Raw genomic sequence first — 20,758 nt, forward strand, 5'->3', positions numbered from 1 at the left:
GTCATCTTTCACCTGACCCCGGGGTCCAGCTGGGTCCAGGCCGGTCATACCCCAATACATCCAGGGTAAACCCGACAGCAAGCCCCTTGTTTGCATTTGGCTCTCCAACTATCCATGCTGAAGTTTTCACTCACATAATACGGAAACAGTTAGTGGTTGAATGGATTAAAATTTTGATTAGCGTGTCAGTTGTAGGTAACAAAATATACACTAGGCATGACAACCTGTGCATCAATCTCGCTCCTGCATGCAGAGAGAAAGAACCGTGGGTCAAACCATGTAGCATGTGAATACTGAACAAGTGAACGTTTCAAGTTTTCCACCGCATGATTCTTTTTCACTTTACTGTCTGTTTTTTGCATGTAATCAGATGATTGAGAGCAGAGCCGGCCCAAGCCTTTATGGGGCCCTAAGCAGAATTTGATTTGGGGGCCCACCACCGCCTCGGCGCCACCAATACTATTGACTATTGTCAATGCTTGATCATTCGCACACCTACTGTAAATCTAACACACCCATTATCAGTTTTATTAGTTGTAGCTGTGTTGCTTACATCATACCGATGTCAGCCTGGCATGTTTTTACCCTTCTATGGTTTTTAATCTTAAAAGGTAAAAAACTCATAAGAGTGGTCTGGTGTTAATTTGCACTTTAATATTCAAAGTGATAGAGTACTAAGTGGAATACTGAATGTGGTGTACTGAAAAGTAACAAAATAAACCAGCAGACAATGCATTTACTGTAAACAAGTTAACCACATTAATTGTTTTTGGTTGAAACAACAATCAACTACAATTAAAATCAAATAACTTAGATAAACAGTACCTCCTTCAGTAAAGTTTCCTTCTTATATAAAAAATAAATGCAAATGTAAAAAAGAGACAATATTAAATAAATTAAAGAAATACTTAAATAATGACATAAAATGAACAGAGGAACCTGTAACAAGATAACGTGATCCTGCCTGAAAAAAATCGTGATATGATATTTTTGCCATATCGCCCAGACCTGTAATGCAAACATACCTTTATCTTTCTGTTTTTTCTCATCTTCTGTTTTCTTCTTCTTTCTTTTCTCTGCTCCAGAAGGATATGTCCTTCTGTGTCCCAGAGGAGAGGACTGTAACCTAACCTAACCTTGATTGAGAGGGATTTTTTTTCTCTACTGTACTTTCCCATTAAGCTGTAAATTACAGCTCTTCGTGGTAAACAGTTAATTATGTCATTTCCAGGAAACTCCATCTGAATCATAAGTCTTATCATCACAAGATCCAGCGATAAAGATTCTTTGCGTGCTATAGATTTAACTGCTATGAAAGACTGCACCATCATGGACTTTCCCCTGTATCTTATCTGCATGGTTGTCATGTTTCTAATACATGAGTACTATAAACCACGTTCGTAAATCATCATGTACAGTGATATAAAGATACACTCGTCCTTGTGCATATGCATTTGGCATTAACTGAATTGCAAGATGGGAGTCTCTCCAATGCTGAGTTCACTTGCAGATTGTCATTAATGAGCATTTACATTTAGTTACAATATTGCCTCTTTTGTGTACAAGCTCTGTGCATTAGACTGCATGCACAATGTAAATTCGAATTGCTTTGCAGAGGAACTTCTTTACTTATCTGCTTATCATTCATTATATACACATTTATAGATTGTGTCCTGGAGTACAGATGCAAGAATTTTTTTAAATCTTTTTTTTTTTTTTTTTTCATATTTTTTAGTGTGAAATATTGTTTTCATCATGGAGCTTCATGTTTGGAGGTAATGGGAGATGTCCATCATATGATTTGTCACGGCCATGTGTGCAGCCCATGTTGAAACAAAAGGCTAACCATACATTATGATGCCATGTGTTTCCCATTGGGATTACATCACCCAGCCTGTAGTGCTCTCTCTCTCTCCCCTTTCTCTCTGTCTATCTCTCCCTCCCTCACACACACACACACACACACAGCCTTAGACAAGATAGCAGGGCTTTCTGGATGGCACCATACACATGGGAGCACTATTAATAATACAGCTTGTCTGTTATGGAAAATCACCACAACTGGGGCCTTTCTCACAGCCGAGGGCTTGTCTGCCTGTTACCTCCATAAAAAGCCAGCATGAGGCGGCTAAATAAACTTTATCATTTCACAGACTTTCAGATCCACTAACTCACATGTGTGTTTGAAAAAATGTGGCCCATGAGAGCCACGGCAAATGGTGTTAGCAGTGGAGTGAGGTCAGAGTGTTTGGCATGAATGTTTGAAACATGAGGTTATGAACATTTGGCCAAAGGTGTCGGAGGATGGGCCCATTTCAAGACAAGCTGTTCCTCGTACTTCCAGAATATTGAAAGTTACATCCAAAAGATGTAACAGTGATGCTACAACCATTGAGCCTTTGGCCTGGAATGATGTGGAATGACTGTAGACTCAAAGTGAAATCCACATTAAGATACAGGTGTGTCAGAGATTGCCTTTAGATCTGGCATTAACATGTCTCCTATCCCGATTGTGTCCAGATATATTAAAATGCAACTCTGTTATACACATTGAATTCTGATTCGTAAAATGCAGACCTCGCACGTCACTTCCTCTCATAACATTGCATCCTTTAAAACTGACAGTAAATGCCTCATCTTGCTTGTACTCCATCCAAGAGTATGCTTACAATCTATTTTTGACAGTTTACTATCCGAGTTGCCTGCCACCTATTTAATCTGCTTAAGCTCCCTGGTTGGATGTGCTCTCCCAAGTTTATTTATGTTTCTGTAGTCACTGTATGTGAATTGGAGACACATTGCATTTGCACTTTGTTGTTAATGTGGTCAAATCCATCACTGACCACCTCCGGATATTCACTGCGGATATTCACAGCATCTTGGGTGCATGTACACTTAAGATTTTATGTGTTTTTGCTCAATCTGATTACAATTCGATCACCCAGGATGCACATTAATGCCAGGTGGAAAAAGAGTCAAGAGTGTCACTGTGAAGATTCCTAGAGTGCTGCATTAGCCTCAGTTGCTTGGTTCCCATTACGTGTCCAAAGAGTGCTAATCAGTCCCTACTTATTAGTCATGACACTTTCCCTCAAAACAAATAAAAACATTGCCTCTTTTCCCACCTTGCTGTCAACACAGATGATTTATCACCTGGATTATAATTTCAAATACATGATATCGCTTTTCAATTTATGTTTTAAGGACTATGATATCCCTCTGGCCCTGCTGAGCTCCACTTGGTCTTGCTGTGGAGAAGTGGCTACTAAGTGGCTTAAAAGCCAGAATGAAAATGTTACCCCTTTCCCTTACGTATCGCTATGTCTGCCCTGTGTCTATTTCAGCTTCAACCCTCCACCAGACTTAATCCTACATCCTGATCCCTCAGCAAGGCCCCTGACAGCGAGGCTGGGTGTGATGTTTACATATCGCACAAGGACCACAACTTACAAATTAGTCCCTTTGGGTATATCCTTGGTTCTGCGATCTCACTGGCCTTTGGATAACTCCCGGCAAAACATGTCAGTCTCTAGCAGGTCTGTCAGTCTCTTAAAAGCAGCACTAGCATGTCTGTCAGTCCCTTACGGATGGCCTTACTCATGTTAACATTTGTAGCGAGCAGCTGCTCTCGCATGTCTTGACCATTGGGGGGAAATGTTTAAGTGATTATTAAGAATGTTGAAGTGCATGGACATGAAATCGTATTCTAAATGTTTGGAGCAGCGCTGTAGTGTTTGGATTTCGCGTTGCCTTTTTTTTTAGGCCGGGGTACTACTTGGCTTTGTGTGGCAGCTGCACAACAAAATCACAACAAGAATCACAACCTAAAAAACAGAGGAGACAGATTTAACTGCATGGTTGAATTTACAGGAAGTATAGCAGGCAGCATCAAGTAACTTTGAATCGGATGAATGTTTAGTAACCTGATGTTGTGTATTTCTCTACAGACCATGTCTTGTGTTGGAAATGGCTCATTGTGCTGTGTATCAAACTATAAATGGCAAAAAACATACAGTTTGATACTCAACATCAGAGCAATTTCCAAAGTCCAGGTGTCTCTGAGGAAGATGTGCTACCCAGCCTGGCATTACTAGATAGAGAGTATGGGAGTGTTAACATACAGTAAACACAAATTCTGGGTGATGGATTTTTGTCCAAATACACTGCTATTAACAAATACATGTTTAGCACATCTTGAATGTGCTAATTCAAAGGTTTCTTCAAGACGACAATATTGCTCATAACTCCATAGACACGCACACTGACCGCTGCGCAGCTGATGCGTTCATCAGACTGAAATGTGACTTCAAAGATTAACACGAAACAGCAAGACATACGGCATCTTTACCAACACTGACAATGATAACTGACACTAACACAACGTGCTTGCTGTCTTTTTCTTCAGTAGTTCTTGTAAAAGAGGTAAATGAATAAATACAGTAGATATTACAGCTATATGATTGAACTTTAAGGATCCTAATTGCCTGTTTAACAACACATACTTCACTATACTAATTTATAATTACCTACTATTACCTGCTACTGGTGTGTACACCAACTGTATGAAGGGTAAAATGTCATCTAATAATGTGGAGAAAAACATTGAAAAACCAGACATCTAAAGGCTACTTTAATAATTTTCAATGTGTTACATAAAACATAAAAATTTCAACCCTATGAAGCCATTTTGTTATCAGATTCTTCTAAAACATCACAAAAGGCTATTGGATGAAAACAAACTGCTATGTCATTTTAAAGGTGACAACATAATAAACATATTCAAATAATGGCAATACAGATTAATAGCTAAGCTTATTCAACTTAAGTAAAAAATAGAACATAAAATCAAAGCATGTGGTATTATGACTTTAGGTTATCAGCTGCTGTTCTACACATTTAAGAGTAGGTGATATTTTAAATTTTTTGCCGTTTCTGTTTCTTTTTTATGGAGGAATTTCATGGTACACAAATATGTTTTGAGGGACACAATCTTGATATCATAGGCCTGAACACTTTTTAACATCTATAACACCAGACAGCAACCATTGGAGAAAAAAATACATCTACTTAATAAAATATTAATATGATACAAACTCAACTATATACATCCCATTTCTTATCAAATTCTTGTAAAATACCTAAAAAACATGCTGAATAGAACAAAACTCATATCAATGTAATTTTACATGCAATAGCAGAATATATGTGCTGATGTCAATAAGCCTCTGCACTAATCCCAATGAACATGAGCACATTTTAACATCTTATAAAAGCCATAAAATTAATACCAGGCAATAGCCATTGTAAAGAAAAAAAAATCCTGTGTAAGAAAAAATTAATTGGAACTTCACATTTTGATTGAAGTCCTTAGCATGGTTCTCACTCCCATTTTACACGCCTAAAGAGAAAGAACATACATTTTACCACATGAATTGATGACAGGCCAACACTATAATACATAACACAAAAGTATGTAAAATAAGAGATAAAGCCAAATCCAGGTTTATTGGAAATTATATAAAGCAATAATCACTATGTTGTGCACAAATTTGCACTAGAACACAACAAGTTGTATGTTTCTTCTGCATACAATACATGTTTAAGACCCTGGAATATATACAAATGCTAGACATGATGTCCTTTTTCTCACTGATGAACTATAGAAAATCATCGATTTTTTTTATTAAATTTTTTTCAACTTAGATTACACATTAGAATTGTTTTTTTTGTTTTTGTTTTTTATCCATGGCTGTGTTCTGAATTCCTATTTTTTGTTGTTTGTCTGTTGATAACTGGGACAGTCCCTGACCAATTATTAATTGAAACCAGGGTGGAAAATGAGTTTTGGGTTTTAACAGTTGTGGTTTTGCATTTGGAGTCATCCATTTGATTCCACTGTAACAGATCAATCAATCCTAAAAATGTGATTGGATCTCATTTCAAATAGGTGTTCAGCCCAGGTTTGGCTCACATGTCTTGGTCAGGCTCCAGGTAGTCGTCCTCCCCCCGCACCGCCCCTGGTGGTGCCTCTGCGTTGTTTCCAGGGCTGGAGTGGACCTCAACTTCGGTCTCCAAGGTCTCGGGGCTGGCAGCAATGTCATCATAACCATCCTGAGGGTCGTCCACCTCGTAGGTCACATCTGTTCAGTAAAGAGAAACGCAGACAATGGCTACATGTGATAAAAATGTTGTAATTTTTCACATAATTTAAAGTGGTGACAATAGAGAGTAGCAAAATGGCTGAATATTTATTTACATGAAAATATTGGTCGTATATTAGTGTGGATGAAATAATGTGTGACAGTATTTCAGAGCAAGTTTGTATTGTATAAAATATACTGTCATATTTTTTTTAAATATTTTTATTTTATTTTACTATTACGTACAATTAAAGTTATTGTGAGAGTGAGAATTTACAGGATTCTCAATATTTGTATTTGAGTTATTTCTACTTGTGAAACAGTGAGGACTTTCTACTACGGCAATTTATGCTGTCACTCACTGCTTTTACGAAGGTTTTAACATGCTGATGTGCATGATAACAGTTATGAAAGTGGTTCAAAACTTTCCTGCACTTTGAGCAGGGGCGTTATTGTTGATGCAGTCGGCTCCTGAGTCATTGGCGACGGCAGCCAGTCGTCCGCTGGCCAGCGGCTGAGCTGCAGCCTTGTCCCCTTCTTCAATATCATCATAAGAAAGAGAGGAAGCGCTCCTCGCATCGTTCTGTGTGAAAGCTGCAGTCTCTGATCTGGATCCTGCGTGCAAAACAGCAACAAACATCAGTTCAGTAGGTACAGCAGCGTACCACAGCCAATTTTCACCAGTGTTGTGGGTGGCAAATATTTTCCCATTGTCCTACATTTCATCATAGGGTCATTTCCAAGAATATGAAAAAAAAACAAAAAACTAGAATCAATCCAGTTAGGAAAGACAGAGGTAAGCTTTTTGACATATAGGAAACCAGTCCTTGTGTTGTTTTTTGTTTCATGTTTTTTTCGTTGAGATCAAGTTTGATATATCACAACATACAGTGGATTTTCTTGTGTACATTTGTGAATGAGAATTAAGAATTGTAATTTATTTTAATTGGATGAGCAAAAACACTGCACCAGCCCAATCCTACATTATATAATGTAGTGATAGAGCATTAACTCTCACCACTTGATTGTTTAAAATGTGTCACTGCATTTTATAAAAAGGCTTGTGTTACACAGTTAAAAAAAAAATGTAGTTGATCAAAAGTTTATTTTGACACTTACCCCTGTCACTGAAGACTCTCATTTCATTTGCAGTGCTCGCAACATCCTCATAGTCACCACTTTCAAACGGCACCTCTTTTCTTGTTGAAAATCTTGCTAGATAAAAATAGCATTAGAAATTTACTGATATACATATCTATTTTACTTTAGGCCAAATGGTAGAGCAAGCAACTAACCTATTGCAACTCGGGCACCGATACAGCAAATGTATGTGCTCTTAGTATTTGAAGACAATTTAAAAAACGGCTGGAAAGTAGTACAAACATATACGTAAAACACACACACGCACACGCACACACACACACACACACACACACACACACACACACACAAACACACACACACACACACACACACACACACACACATTATGACTGACAAGACCTTGACTTCTGTACACATTTCAAAGACAGTAACCTGTAACATCTTTGCATCTATTCAGCATCAGGCTCAGAGCAAGCATTGGTTGTCAGAAATGTTGTCATTTTAGTTTTTGTTGCCAGTGAAAGGTTGAACAAATGTAAATGCTAAAAACTTCACATGGACATGACACCATCTCTGAAATGTTCACAGTGGTCAAGGTTTTGTCAGAGTGCAGAAAGACTGGCCTCTTGTGGCCAAATGGTACCATTAACTCCTTTTACATTGGGATAATCAGACTGTGTGTGTCAGAATTAAGATGGTTTCGTCTCCTATTCACTTAATTGAAATGCTGAACTTGAGTTTGAAGGGTAATTCATTAGAAGTGATAAAATTGTCAGCTGTTTATATAAAAACTACCACCTGCACAAGTAAAATTGAAACTGAAATTGCACTTCAATCACTTAAATCAGAGGCTTCACATTCAAACACTGTAAAAAGTTGCAATACACCAAGAAAATGATTAGTATGATAATCCAAGTGTGGCCACTGAGCCAAACAGAATTTGCTATGTTGTTTTGAATCTTTTATTTTACACTGGTGAATCTCTTATGACTACCAATAGAGATGAGAGACTGTAACAGATTAAGATACTCACATTTGGCATTCCTGAGGATGCGTCCTCGCAAAAAGAGAAAGAGCAAAATCACCATAATCAGACAAAAGCCTCCAATGAAAAGACCCACTATCAGTAGGATGTAGGATTTAGATGGGGGGGATGGGACCACATAATCTGAAATCACACACAGTCACATTACTTTTGCCATAGTTTCAGTCGCTCAGAGTCAGATGAGTTGATTAAGCCGATTTATTTTTTGTGCCATATTAATCCAATCAGAAATGGATTTCATGTTAGAAACAAGTTCAGTTTTATGTCATTTCATTATCAGCCAGGTGAGATCACATAAACTGATCTGTAAGCAAAACAATAATTGATTTGAATGGAATCAATCATTTGGGAACAATTCTGACAGATTTAGAAAACATTAGTCACAGTAGATCACAACATAATTACCGTCACAGTAGATCTCAGCTGGTTTGAGTTTACAAGACTTTTGGTGGACACAATGCCTTATGTCCTTGTTATTTTCGGTGCAGATCAGTGATGTGTCCAAGTTCACCTTAAATCAAATTTAAACTTGTCTTGAGCTTTTTTACGCAGTCGTACAATAGAATAGAAAGTTTTGTTTGACAACAAAAAAGGCAAATTAATTTATTCATAAAAAAATATAATATACAAATACATTGGTCAGGAAAAGACAGGAAGCTGAGCAGGGATTCACTAAGAGTTTACACAAGACAACACAAGAGTTTACCTTTTGTCCGAGGCCGGGCCCAGTGTACGCACTAGCGTTGCCACAGCCAAGCCTTCTACACAGGAGGTTCTTAGTAAGACTGCGTGTGACTGCGGTTATGGGACACACAGATTTCCACCCGTCTCCATAACTGACTTCAATCCTTCCTCCACATGTTTCTGTGGTGGTGAAATTGATACAGCCTGTAAAAAATGAAGAAATTTCAACTTAATTTCTTGCAGCTTGGGAAACAGATTCATTCATTTCATTTAATTTCATTTCAGACAGGAAGAGTACTAAAACGTTTGACTACAGTAAAAACAATGTTACTTTGAAACTTTTAACTGAAATTTTACTCAGCATGAGTAAATGAGTAATTTCTCATATCAAAGAAATTAAAAGAGCAACACTGAAAAACTAAAGTACATTTTTATATTAAAATTAAATTAATAAAATGAATGAAAATCATTAGGATTTTATGTGTTCCAACAAAATCAACCGATTACCCATTTTGACATGGTCCCTGCAAATACATTCATGGGTAATTTTAAGCCCTAGGTCTTCTGAAGGGTTCCATTTTATGAAAAAAACATAACTCCTACTAACATAAAACCAGGAGTAAATACTTAAATACTCAAAAATGAATGTTAATACATTCGACGAAAAGCAGCAGCAGGGGAACAACTAACACAAAGGTGTTATGGCACTGAAGAATGTTTGCAGCCCAAAATGTGTTTTTGAGTGCAATAATTTTTTTTGCTTGATGATCCAGCACCAAGTTAAACCGGTTGTGACACTTTTTAGCCCATTTGAAATAATAGAAATGATGTTTCTTTAGGCAGGGTGGCAGGGGGTTAGGAGGGTGGCCCACCCTGCCTATTTGATGGTTTAAAGGTGGATATTATACCAAATAGCATACCTAATAGGTCTTCTCACTCACCTGTACAGTAAACAGACACCAATCCTTCTGTACACTTTCCCTTGGTTGTCATGCACTGCCCAAGTTTGGCCTCGTCGCCATCACAGCTGACATGGTTCGCAGAGCTACCCCTCCCGGCGGTAGATTTCTGAGAACGGATGGCGTTGCTACACTCTTGGTCTTGACAAACTATTTTCAAATATTTGTCGTCCCAGTTACTATGGCACACCCCAACACCGTTGATCTTTACCTCACCATAACACTTGTGGGCTAGGGTGACATTGGGTTCACCTAGGAAGGAAAACAATGAAAAAACAAGGAATGAAAATTCATCAACATAAAGGAGCACAAAAATATGCTTTTTAATCCTCTGTGAGCCCAATCTGCTAAATGTGGGATAACACTCTTATCTGGGTCACATAGAACAAGTCTTTATTCTTGTACAAATGAAGCTGAAGTGGTTTCTGAAGTTTTACTGAGGCCACTAGATATGATAAGGTCTGCGTAAATGATACATGATTCAATAACAATTGACTCATTGCAGGTATTTGAAATGGTATGGCTTTCAATTTTCACCACAGTATAGAGAAGGGATAGGCAACCATGCGCAATGGAGGGCCGAGTGTATGTAGGTTTTTATTCCAACCAAACACTACAGAAGGTGATTTCACACCTTCAACCAGGGGAACTAATCAGTGAAACCAGCTGCTGTAGTGTTTGGTTGGAATTGACTGCATTTCTAAATGTGTAATTTGTTAATCTCAACATAATTTAATTCACATGATTGAATTATTTTGTGTTTTTGACTAAACTGATCAATTTGCCACTGATCCATCTGATTCATTTTGTGTTTATAAAACGTCAGCTTCTTAGCTAGCTATAATCAGTTAATCATCACTGTCTTCTTGTAAACACATCTGATTAGCACACCGCCTAATGTAGCTAGTAGAAGCTAGCATTAGTAGTGGCTGGTAGTTGCATCTAACATCAGCTGCTTTGCTAAATTAGCCTGCTGGCTTGTTAGCTACCTGTCTTGGAGTAGAGACTAGAGCTACAGACAAGACACTTTACTGTGTCACAGTAATCTGTATTTGGAAACAAATCTACCTTATCAGTCCGTTCACTTTTACTTATAATGTTACTGAATTTACCTACACCCACCACCACAGCAATCTTTCAGGTATATTTCCTTTTCCAGTCCACTTTTTATATATTTGACTATTATTTGCACACAGCCAGTTCTCCAATATGGACCTCCATTATAGCACCAGATGTGGTTGCTAGGAGATTTGCGGCACAACTGCAAAGCCTCTACATTCATTTGTCAGCATACTTATAGTAGTACTTATATAGTAGTTTGTAGTGATAATCTGTTTTACCTTGACAGTAGACATACAGCTGCTTGTTCAGTAAGGGTTTTTTTTCATGTTCACAGTCCCAGATGTTTCTTGGACTATTTACTTGTGTACAGTTGAAACTTTTCCCCCACATAGTGTCTTTGGAATTCTTCTTTGAAGAATTAATTGATCCAAAGTTGCCACAGTTCAGATCCTGGCAAAGAATCTGGCCCTCTTCATCTGTCCAGCCTTCACTGGAAACAGCAAAGGTTTTTCCCTCGCTGTAAACATACACAGCTCCCTCACAGGCCTTTTCATCCACGATCAGTTTCATCTTCCGCCAGTCTAAGACAAGAAGCAGCAGTGAAAGTAATATTCACAGAGTCTGAGGTAATAATAAATCTCACAAAATTTTGTGAAATGAGCAAGAATTCTGAAACGCAGATTACGTGTTGTGGACACAAATAATGTAAAGATTATGTTGCTCCACCATGGAAGGATTATGTAACAATAGCACAAATTGGACTTGCTATTTCCACAGGTTTGTCATGTGAAGATACTAATGGTTAAGTTTAGGCAAGTAATACAACTTTGATTAAGGTTAGGGTTAAGGTTAGGGTACAGTTCTGGTCAAGCTTAAATAAGAAACACTTGAAATGAAAACTTCACTCAGAGAAAGAAAACTATCACAAAAGTCAGACATTTAACCTGAGTCGTCAAAGTTGAAGGCAAATGTATCGGCCAATGTCAAATTACTCCGTTTCTAGTCGTGTTTCCTCCATGTAATCCTTTCATGGTGGGGAAACATATTTTTTCACTATTAGCAGATGGAGCATGTCATTTGCCTTTTACGACATCGTGCTCAGACCAGGCTGAGCAGTATAGTGTTAATGAAGAAGACATTTTGAGGGTGACCAATATGGGACCATACCAAGGCACTTACCAGAGCACTGGAGACCACCAGGAGTGCAAGAGGAGGTGTGGGAAACAGCACTACACGCTGCTAATGACTGGTTGTTGGCATCACATTGTAGGTTTGACACAAAAGGTTTGTCTGGTGTAGGTCCGAAGAAATCGAGCACGTTGAGAGCCTGTCCGCAGCGCAGCTCACTACAGATGGTGTTTTGGATATTGCGGCCTTCCAGAGCTGTTTCACAGACTGGGAGCCACTGGTCTTGATAATACATCTCCAGATTTCCAGAACAGTTACTTCTGGAAACCTGGAATCTGGCCTTGAGACTACCTGCATCAAAACAATGATAATCACAGAGTTAAAACCGCTCTGTGGCATCTACTCAGGCCTTAGTACATACACCTGCACAATAACCTAGATGTCACAATTGTGCGAGTGAAATGATATTAGTATTTAGTATTAGTATTAGTAATTTTCCTTATAAAAATCTATGGTTAGAGCGATATATTGTATGTATTGTAGTATGGTGTATTGTAATGTCAGCAATATCATTAGTATTAGTATTATATTATTATAAGTATAACAATTTCATTAGTTTGGTTTCTTTTACCACCCTGCCAAAATGTAATTCTGGGGGAAGCACTGAGCTCTTGTAATTTTTTGGGCATGAAAATTGTCAAATTGAAAGATGTTTAATATCGGCACAAAATATTGGCTATGTGCGAAATATGGGTATCAATATTGGCCTTCAAAAGCCCATATTATTTGAATCCTACAGTATACCTCTAACATTGGCAGTAAGTGCTAAATCAGGATAGGGAGCTATAGGGGAACCTGAAATTTCAGGATGGTGGGAAGACATGAGGCATTCAAGCTGACAAAAAAGATGTGGCATAGCAATCTAACAATAATCACATTTGTTGATATTTTGCTGTTATTATGAATGTTTTCAAAGTGTCGGTTACCTGAGCAAACAAGGGAGACTGTTTTTTTAACACAGGCGTCGTTTATGACAATGTTGCTCTCGTTCAGGTTGGTGGTCTGCTGCGTAGTGTATAAATTCCTGAAGGGGACTCCAGATTCTTCCTCTTTCAGGAGGACAACGGGTTGGATGTTGTTCCCACAGCCCAGGTTTTCACACAGCAACTTAGACTTTTCATCTGTCCAGGAGTCTGCACACACACCACCACACTTTCCTTCCACACATACTTCCACCATCCCCCAACACTGGTGTTTCAGGTTCACCGTAATGTTACCTGTTGAGTAAATCAAACACCAAATAGCAAAAGGGGTCATGAAGATGTTTGTAGACTGGTATCAGCAGATTATTGGTTTCAGAATGAAGGCAAAGGAGAAACAAGTGAAACGTGTTGTCCCCCATGAATGATGCAGGCACCCCTTGGACCACTCTGTAACAAGATGTATCATCCTTCCATGTTTTGTTACATTCAAAATAGTGATGGTGCCCCCATCAGGTCAATCAGTGTATTTTTTAAAATGCCAGAACACAGGTCCAATGCATCAACCCTCCAGGTTTCGTAACAATCGGACCAGCTGTCTCATGTTTGAGTTAAAAAATCTGACCTTCAAGTATCAGTGACATAAACACCCGACAGCACTTATGGAGTTTTTTGGCACAGTGAATGCAATGCAGAAGAAAGGATAAAACAAAACAACACATATTCAAAAATGAGTGCGTTACATTACCTGAACATGTCACAACAGCAATACTGTCGTTGGATGCCGTTCCATTGTATTTTGGGCAGTCAGTGAGAGATTTAGCTTCAGACGAGCAGTTGTAAGACTCATGCCAAACACCATTTTTCATGCCAGTACGAAGAGGGGCGGAGGTATAATTTATGGCATTCCCACAGTGCATCTGTCGACACACCACGCTGGCGGCCGGAAAGCTCCACGTCTCGCTGGACCCTGAGAGCCAGTAGTTCTTCCCGGCATACTCTATCCCCACCCTGCCGGAACAGGACCTATCTCCCTTCAGAAACACCACCTTGTGCTCTGACCGAGTTTGGGTGGGATGACGGCAAAGAGAGACAGAGCAAGAGACAGAAAAGAGGTGGTTAAAATAATTTATTGGGATACATTTACGTGTGAACATAGAGAAATCTTAAGATAGTATTTACTGGTGCTTTGTTGTTCATAAGAGTTGTGAAAACAATGATATCTTCTGGAGTTCTTGCAATTACTTATTTGCAAGAACCATGTCAAAATGGGTCATCGGTTGATTTTGGTGCCGTGATTCTATAACATATACATTCTTGATGATTTCATTTTGAACGTAATAATGTACTTCAAAATTGCTCTATTAATATCTTTGGTAAGTAATCTTACTGTTGCTGGAGTCTTACTTGAGTCAAATTATTTCAGTACTCTTCCCATCTTGCAGCTGGCAATGAAATTAATCAATCTGTTTTTATAGTTTGTATGAAATAGTTTCCCAAACTGCAAGGAATAAAGTGGATTTCTTTCTTTTTTTTTTTTTTTAACAGTTTCCACTTAAACACCCTGAGAAATGTGAAGGCCAGTTTCATGTTCAGTTGAGTCCCTTTTAGCGTGCATCTAGCGTACACAGACATATATAGATGAAAATGAAGATTGAGAGAAATCGTGAGACATTCAGGGAGACAGATGGCTAGACAGACAAACAGAGAAAAGATTCACCTTCACAGGTTATTTCCATTGCCTCCTGATGAGTGGAGCTGGGTGAATTTGTGAAACAATCAGATATATTCTTGGAATTTGAGTTGCAACTCAAACTTTTATCCAGAAATGGGCCTGAACCTTGGGAGAATTTGTCAGAGGACTTTTTTGCTTTCCCACATTCCAGGAAATCGCAGACTTTATTTGAATTGGTATCAGTCCATCCGCTTTTGTAAACCCTTTTCCACAGGCCTTTATGATTTATCTCCACTCTCCCAGCACATTTTCCTAGACCGTCTGATAAACGCACATCCGGACTTGCTGTACAATGACAGAAAGAGATTTGATAACATAATGAGAAACAATAAACCATCAACTGCATGCATTTGGGCAGACACAACTACATATAATTGAACATCCGTATCACAACATGTCATCACATAACCAGTTCTCATCTTACTCAACTTACTAAGCAATGCTTTAATTGTTGTTCTGGTTTTAACCAGATCTCCCTTGTAAAAGATATCGTACATCTCAACCAGGACAAGAAACCCGTCATACTGCACCATATGATGATGTCTTCTGTTCTCTATCTCACCTGCACAGACTACGTAGGCGATGGAAGGGCATGAAAAACCTTTGTTGTCATGCTTGGCCTTACAGTGCCACAGTGAAGTCTCGCTGCCAGAGCACTTCACATGGTCCAGTATCCCTTTTCTGCCTCCCGAGGTTGTTGTTGCCTCAATCATCTAGAAGAAAGCATTTATGATACTCTGAATACTGTGTTATACATTCATGACAGAGAAAAGTTTGATGAAAATTTAAAACATAAGTATTTGTGACATTCTGAAAATCATGTTATGAGAAAGCTTTTTGATAACTGAAATGTCTAAATAACCAGCACTCGTTAAAGTAAAGTATCTTTGTTGCTCTTTCATTTGCTTGATTGCACTGTTTTACATTTTACACAAGATATTGTGTGGCTTTGTTAGGATTTTGGTTAAGGCCTCTTTCACCCCACATCTTGAAACAGTATTTTCTGTTCAGGTCAGAAGTTGTAGTCACACCAGTGAATGCGGTCCACTTCAGACTAGATATGTAGCAAACCAAAGTTTATAGCTCCAAAATCAATTTCACTCACTCAAGGTTTATTTATTTCCTGAAAAGAGTAGGGAAGCTCTAAGGGAGATTTGCGCTGACAGAGCACCCAGCTAAATTGCCAGTGGTGGATTATATCGTAGTAGTAATAAGACTGTTTGTTAGCAGGATACTTTGAGTTACAAGTTTCATTTAGAGTTTAGACATAAAAGGAATAACAGACGCTACGCAAATTTGAATGACATACCCAATGAACACTAAAAGGTGAAGAAGTTATGGAGAAACTGTTTAGAAAAACTCATTACTACTATGTTTTTACATAGAAGACAAAAAATCTTTTAATAGTGCCACACAAACCTGACACTGTGGGACATTCACAAGAAATAATGAAAGCTCACCTTCCCACAGCCTAGCTCACGGCAAACCATTTCCCCATTCTCTTTATTATCATTCCACTTCGAGCCGCACACAGGCCACAGTGTGCCAGAACGATTAACATGTACTTCACCGTAACAGTGGCTTGCCATCTGGCCATCCTTCAGAGTTATACTGACTTTGTCTGTTTAAGGAAAATAAACAATAAAAAAAAAACAGGCCCTGATGTCATTTGGTTCAACATGGGACTATAATAGTGTGTAGCAGGCTGCACTATTTTAAAAATATTTTACCAATTCCAAACCCATTTAACATCATAAAAAAAGATGTGAACCAAATGTGAAAATCAACCAAATAGTTGCTAGGAGGGCTGCTGTGGAAATGATGCAGTTGGATATTAATAAGTTGCATTACCTGAGCATGTCAGTGAGACATTTTGGTCTGTGTGACAGGTATGACTGACACTGGCACCACAGTGCATCTGTTTGCACCAGACATCAGGGTTTGTTAAATTGCTTTTACAGGATTTAACACGATTCCAAACGACATTGTTGTCCGTCCCTGTTGCCTCCTCCAAAGTCCCAGCACAGACATTGTCCCCACCTCGCAGCTGCAAGTGCTGATGATCTGTTTAAAATAAACCATTACATATTAATTCACTGACATGTTGCAAGTTAGTTATATCCTGTGTGTGTGTGTGTGTGTGTGTGTGTGTGTGTGTGTGTGTGTGAGAAACCCATTTTGTATGCGCCTGAGTGAATGTGTGCACATGTATACATTCCTGTGTTTATGCTTATATGTACCACAACCACTGTACACGTGGCAAGACCTAAACAGAACATATCAATGCAGTGAGATAAAAAAAAACTTACGGGAGCATATGACGGAAGCAGTGCTGTCGCAACGTGAAGGTGAATTTTGAGATGCACACTGCCAGAGATGCTCCTCATTATCGGTGCTTGCACACTGGACAGATATGGGATTCCCTTTGGAACCCTTTGCATTCATCATTCCACGTTCAGGTATCTCCTTGACGTTGCCGCATTTGAGAGTTTTGCACAAAAGGTTGGCTTCACGCTGACCTTTATGCCGGAAGAAACATACATTACAGAGTAAATATGTATGTAAATAAATACATTTATTTTGAGTTGTAGTACATATTTCTCGAAGCTCTGTTCCATTAGTGAAAATGATTTCCACAACTGGTATGAAACTGATTTAAAGAAAAATATGTAAAGTAGTGCCTATTGCATCAAGCAACTCCAGTGTTGGGATAATGAAACGATCTTATAAAAAAAATAAAAAATAATCATTATTATAATAATAGTAAAACCTGATAATACTAATACCAATATTACTACTTCTACTACTACTACTACTACTACTAACAATAATAATAATAATAATAATGATAATAATAATAATAATAAGTAAATAACACAAGTAAATCCATTCAAAGTCATTCCAAGGTACAAGAGCATGTGACTGCGAATTTAACAGTGAGCATTAAATTACAGAAAAGACTTATATGGATGCTACATGTGCCTAAAATAAAGTAATAAAGAATAAGAATAAAAAAAAAACAATAATAAGAGTAAAATTGCTTTTGAAAAGGACCCCAGAATGGACAAGGGCCCAAAAATTGCTACAGCTCTGACACTGATATTTAAGGAGACTAACAATTTCTTGCGGCCCTTAACTTGCAATCACAATGGGAGAGTATAATAACTGATGGGAGCATCAGTAATGAACATGTTGAAATGTGTATCATTTTAGCAATGTGAAGTCCCCCAGAGTAAGGCACTTTAAGGAAGCCGACAACCCCATCTCTGCTTTGACCTTTATTGCTTTTGAGCAAATTCATTGCACAAGAGGGGACGACATAGAGAGACGCCTTTTACAGCCTGAAAGCAAAGGGATCCTTTACCTCAAAACACTTCAACCCTCTGGGCTTAATGAGGAAATGTTATGTTTTTTTTGTTATTATATTCATGTTTGCTACATTCCTTGTATTTAATTCATTTTTTGTCTCTCAGCCATCCCACTCTGAGTTAGTCCTTTGGCCTCCATGTGGGATTTCTCTTTTGCACCTAATGTAAGTAACTGTCCTGTCCCTTTTTTGTGTCAGTTGGATTTCTTGTTTTTTTTAAAAGCGTGCTTGTTCTTGGTGGATTCTTGCCAGATTTTGTCTGTGGCTTTTGAACCCACGCTCCTGAGGCAAACCTCTGAAATCATAGGACTTTTCCTTAGAGCGCAGACATCTTTCACTTGCTGTACTACCATCAGAAAGAGCACAATTCAGTTGAAGTGTATACATGTAGATCACTCTTACCCCAATTGTCTCTACAAACGTAGCCTTTAGAAGTTTTCCCATCTGTAGTTTTGGTGTACTGGACAGCTCCAGCACATCTAAATTCATCCAAACTAAAATCGATATTACCTAGAAGCGCAAGAAAAGGTAACAGCCAAATTACAGCAAAAGTGCGCTGTGGGAAAACATCCAACAACCACAAAATAATAACAATAATAATACTACAACTAATAATACTAACAGTAGTAGTAATGGCAACAACAACATAATAATAATAATAATAATCATCATAATCATAATCATAATGATGTCATATTTATCACACCTTTTTCATAACATTTTCATTTATCATTACCATTGCTTTTAGCACACACATTTTGAATTGAGTGACTTTTTGAAGGAATGCGTCATGTATACTGCAAAAATGCCTAAAGTAGCAAATACGTCACAAATAATAAAGAAAATATCTATGTTCTCTAGCTCCAACAATGTTGAAATTAAAGTGCAGCCTCACCAGAACATTTAATATTTTTCAAGCTGCCCGTGGTGTATTCACTGGAGCCCCAGCCAGGCCCGTCACAATTCCACAGCTGGTCATGAGTCCCAGAGCAGTTCACCTCATTGAGCCAGACCTTGGTTTTATCTTTGGGCCGTGGGATGTTCCTGGAGTTGACATACTTCCCACAACCAATGCTCCTGCACACCACCTCTGAGTTGTTCTTGCTCCATCCGGTATCTCCCACGATGCCCCATGCGTTGTCATGGTAGATTTCAATGTAGCCCTCACACGGGTTGCTACCTCCCTTAAGGATCAGCCTGTCACCTGGTTACATGTTAAGGTGATATCGTCATGGGATAAGTCCATTGTTTATGACCTGGTAGTCTATCATGCAGCACTGTACTTATAAATGTACATCTGTAAACATTGTCACTTTCCGTCGTACACTGTTTGTGTACATACAGTAGATATTAACCTGCTTTGCGTACACTTTATTATCAAGACGTAAATATCATCTCTAGGAAGCAGGTAGATAAGTTGTTAGTTGAAGAGTTTTTGGGGTCCGCAATTTCCTAATAATTTCCAAGAAAGGAACTGTTCATTCTTAGTTTCCTGGAAAGAACCATGACATTATGTACTAATTACAGGGAAAATAGAGGAAGAGTTCAATGGTGGAGTCGATGAGTACCCGGTCATTTCTTTCAGAGTTTCCGAGAAAAAAAACATGAAATGATATAGTAGTTACATAAAAAAAGGTCTGTTTCGTTGAGTTGATAAGATACTGTAAATTTCTGAAAGAGTTTCCTGGAAATAACTGCAAATCTGTAACATATTTATTGGAAATTTTGTTTGTTTTAAAGTACAAGGGTAGAAAACTGGAACCTCTAATGGAAGAATTAAGGCAAATTCATCATCAGTGAATAAATACTTTACCAATATTCATGATTTACAATTAACCATGTGTTACCCAAACAAAAGGCCTTTTCAGGGCCCTTAAGCATTGTTATAATTATTATTATCATTAGTAGTAGTAGTTGTAGTAGTATTTCACTGATGACAGAGTGGCTTGCCTTGCCCTTTTTAGGAACTTTTACCTTAAGTATCTGTAAAACATTTTGAGTTCCAGCAAGAAATTTTCTCCAAAACATTTCTCTATAAAAAAAAGCACCTGCCAAAAACAGATGTTAAGCAGCACGTTATGGAGTTAGTTATGGAATATTATTTTTTTCTTTCCTCAACATCTGCTAAAGCAATTAAATCACTGTCCAGCTGTCATTAGTCAGAAATAGACAGTTAAATCTGGAGAGAAAAGCTTTAACTTGCCTTGTGAGGCCACCAGGTCAGGGGATGCTATGTAGAGGAGCAGCAGGAGCGACCACATCGTCACAGCAGCTGGCAGAGTGAGGCAGAGGGATGGTCTGCACAGGTTTATAAGGTGGAGGATGTGCTTCAGGCTCAGCTAAGCACTCCCGCCAAATATGAATATAAGCTGTGAATGACCTGTCCGAATGTCACAAAGGTAGATCGTTTTCCTGTGCATTTCCCCCCAAATATCTAGTTGGACCAATGGGGATGCTGTGAATTATTTTTGCTAACAAGAGGATGGTGTCCCTCATGATCTGCTCTAAAATGGATCCCTAAGCATAGGTAAATAATGCAGTGATCAAAAGCTGC

At 38.4% G+C, this 20,758-nt stretch overlaps 1 protein-coding gene across 1 annotated transcript; it reads right to left on the bottom strand.

The window, feature by feature from the left end:
• Positions 1-4,651: 4,651 nt before the first annotated feature.
• Positions 4,652-20,465, bottom strand: LOC139661716 (scavenger receptor cysteine-rich type 1 protein M160). The gene is made up of 20 exons (XM_071540270.1): positions 20,398-20,465; positions 19,100-19,401; positions 18,607-18,714; positions 17,147-17,356; positions 16,689-16,901; positions 16,298-16,458; positions 15,400-15,550; positions 14,823-15,122; positions 13,851-14,159; positions 13,109-13,399; positions 12,174-12,473; positions 11,273-11,575; positions 9,915-10,184; positions 8,996-9,177; positions 8,695-8,800; positions 8,278-8,412; positions 7,260-7,355; positions 6,576-6,755; positions 5,972-6,140; positions 4,652-5,398 (listed from the first exon to the last, which is right to left on the bottom strand). Exons 1-20 carry the CDS (start codon positions 20,463-20,465, stop codon positions 5,380-5,382), a joined length of 3,873 nt encoding a protein of 1,290 aa, XP_071396371.1. The 3' UTR covers positions 4,652-5,379.
• Between the last annotated feature and the right edge of the window lie 293 nt (positions 20,466-20,758).

This window comes from Centroberyx affinis, unplaced genomic scaffold (assembly GCF_046629955.1).
Source record: "Centroberyx affinis isolate AG114_WGS23_722 - 3 ecotype Tasmania unplaced genomic scaffold, CSIRO-AGI_Caff_v1 ptg003590l_1, whole genome shotgun sequence".
Lineage (NCBI taxonomy): Eukaryota > Metazoa > Chordata > Actinopteri > Beryciformes > Berycidae > Centroberyx > Centroberyx affinis.

Excerpts from the sequence above, each read along its gene's own strand:
- LOC139661716 (XM_071540270.1), bottom strand. The coding sequence starts at position 20,465 with ATGTGGTCGCTCCTGCTGCTCCTCTACATAGCATCCCCTGACCTGGTG. Across the intron at positions 12,474-13,108 it reads AGTCTCCCTTGTTTGCTCAG|GTAGTCTCAAGGCCAGATTC; the intron begins GTAACCGACACT and ends GTTTTGATGCAG. Across the intron at positions 11,576-12,173 it reads TGGTGGTCTCCAGTGCTCTG|ACTGGCGGAAGATGAAACTG; the intron begins GTAAGTGCCTTG and ends TTCTTGTCTTAG.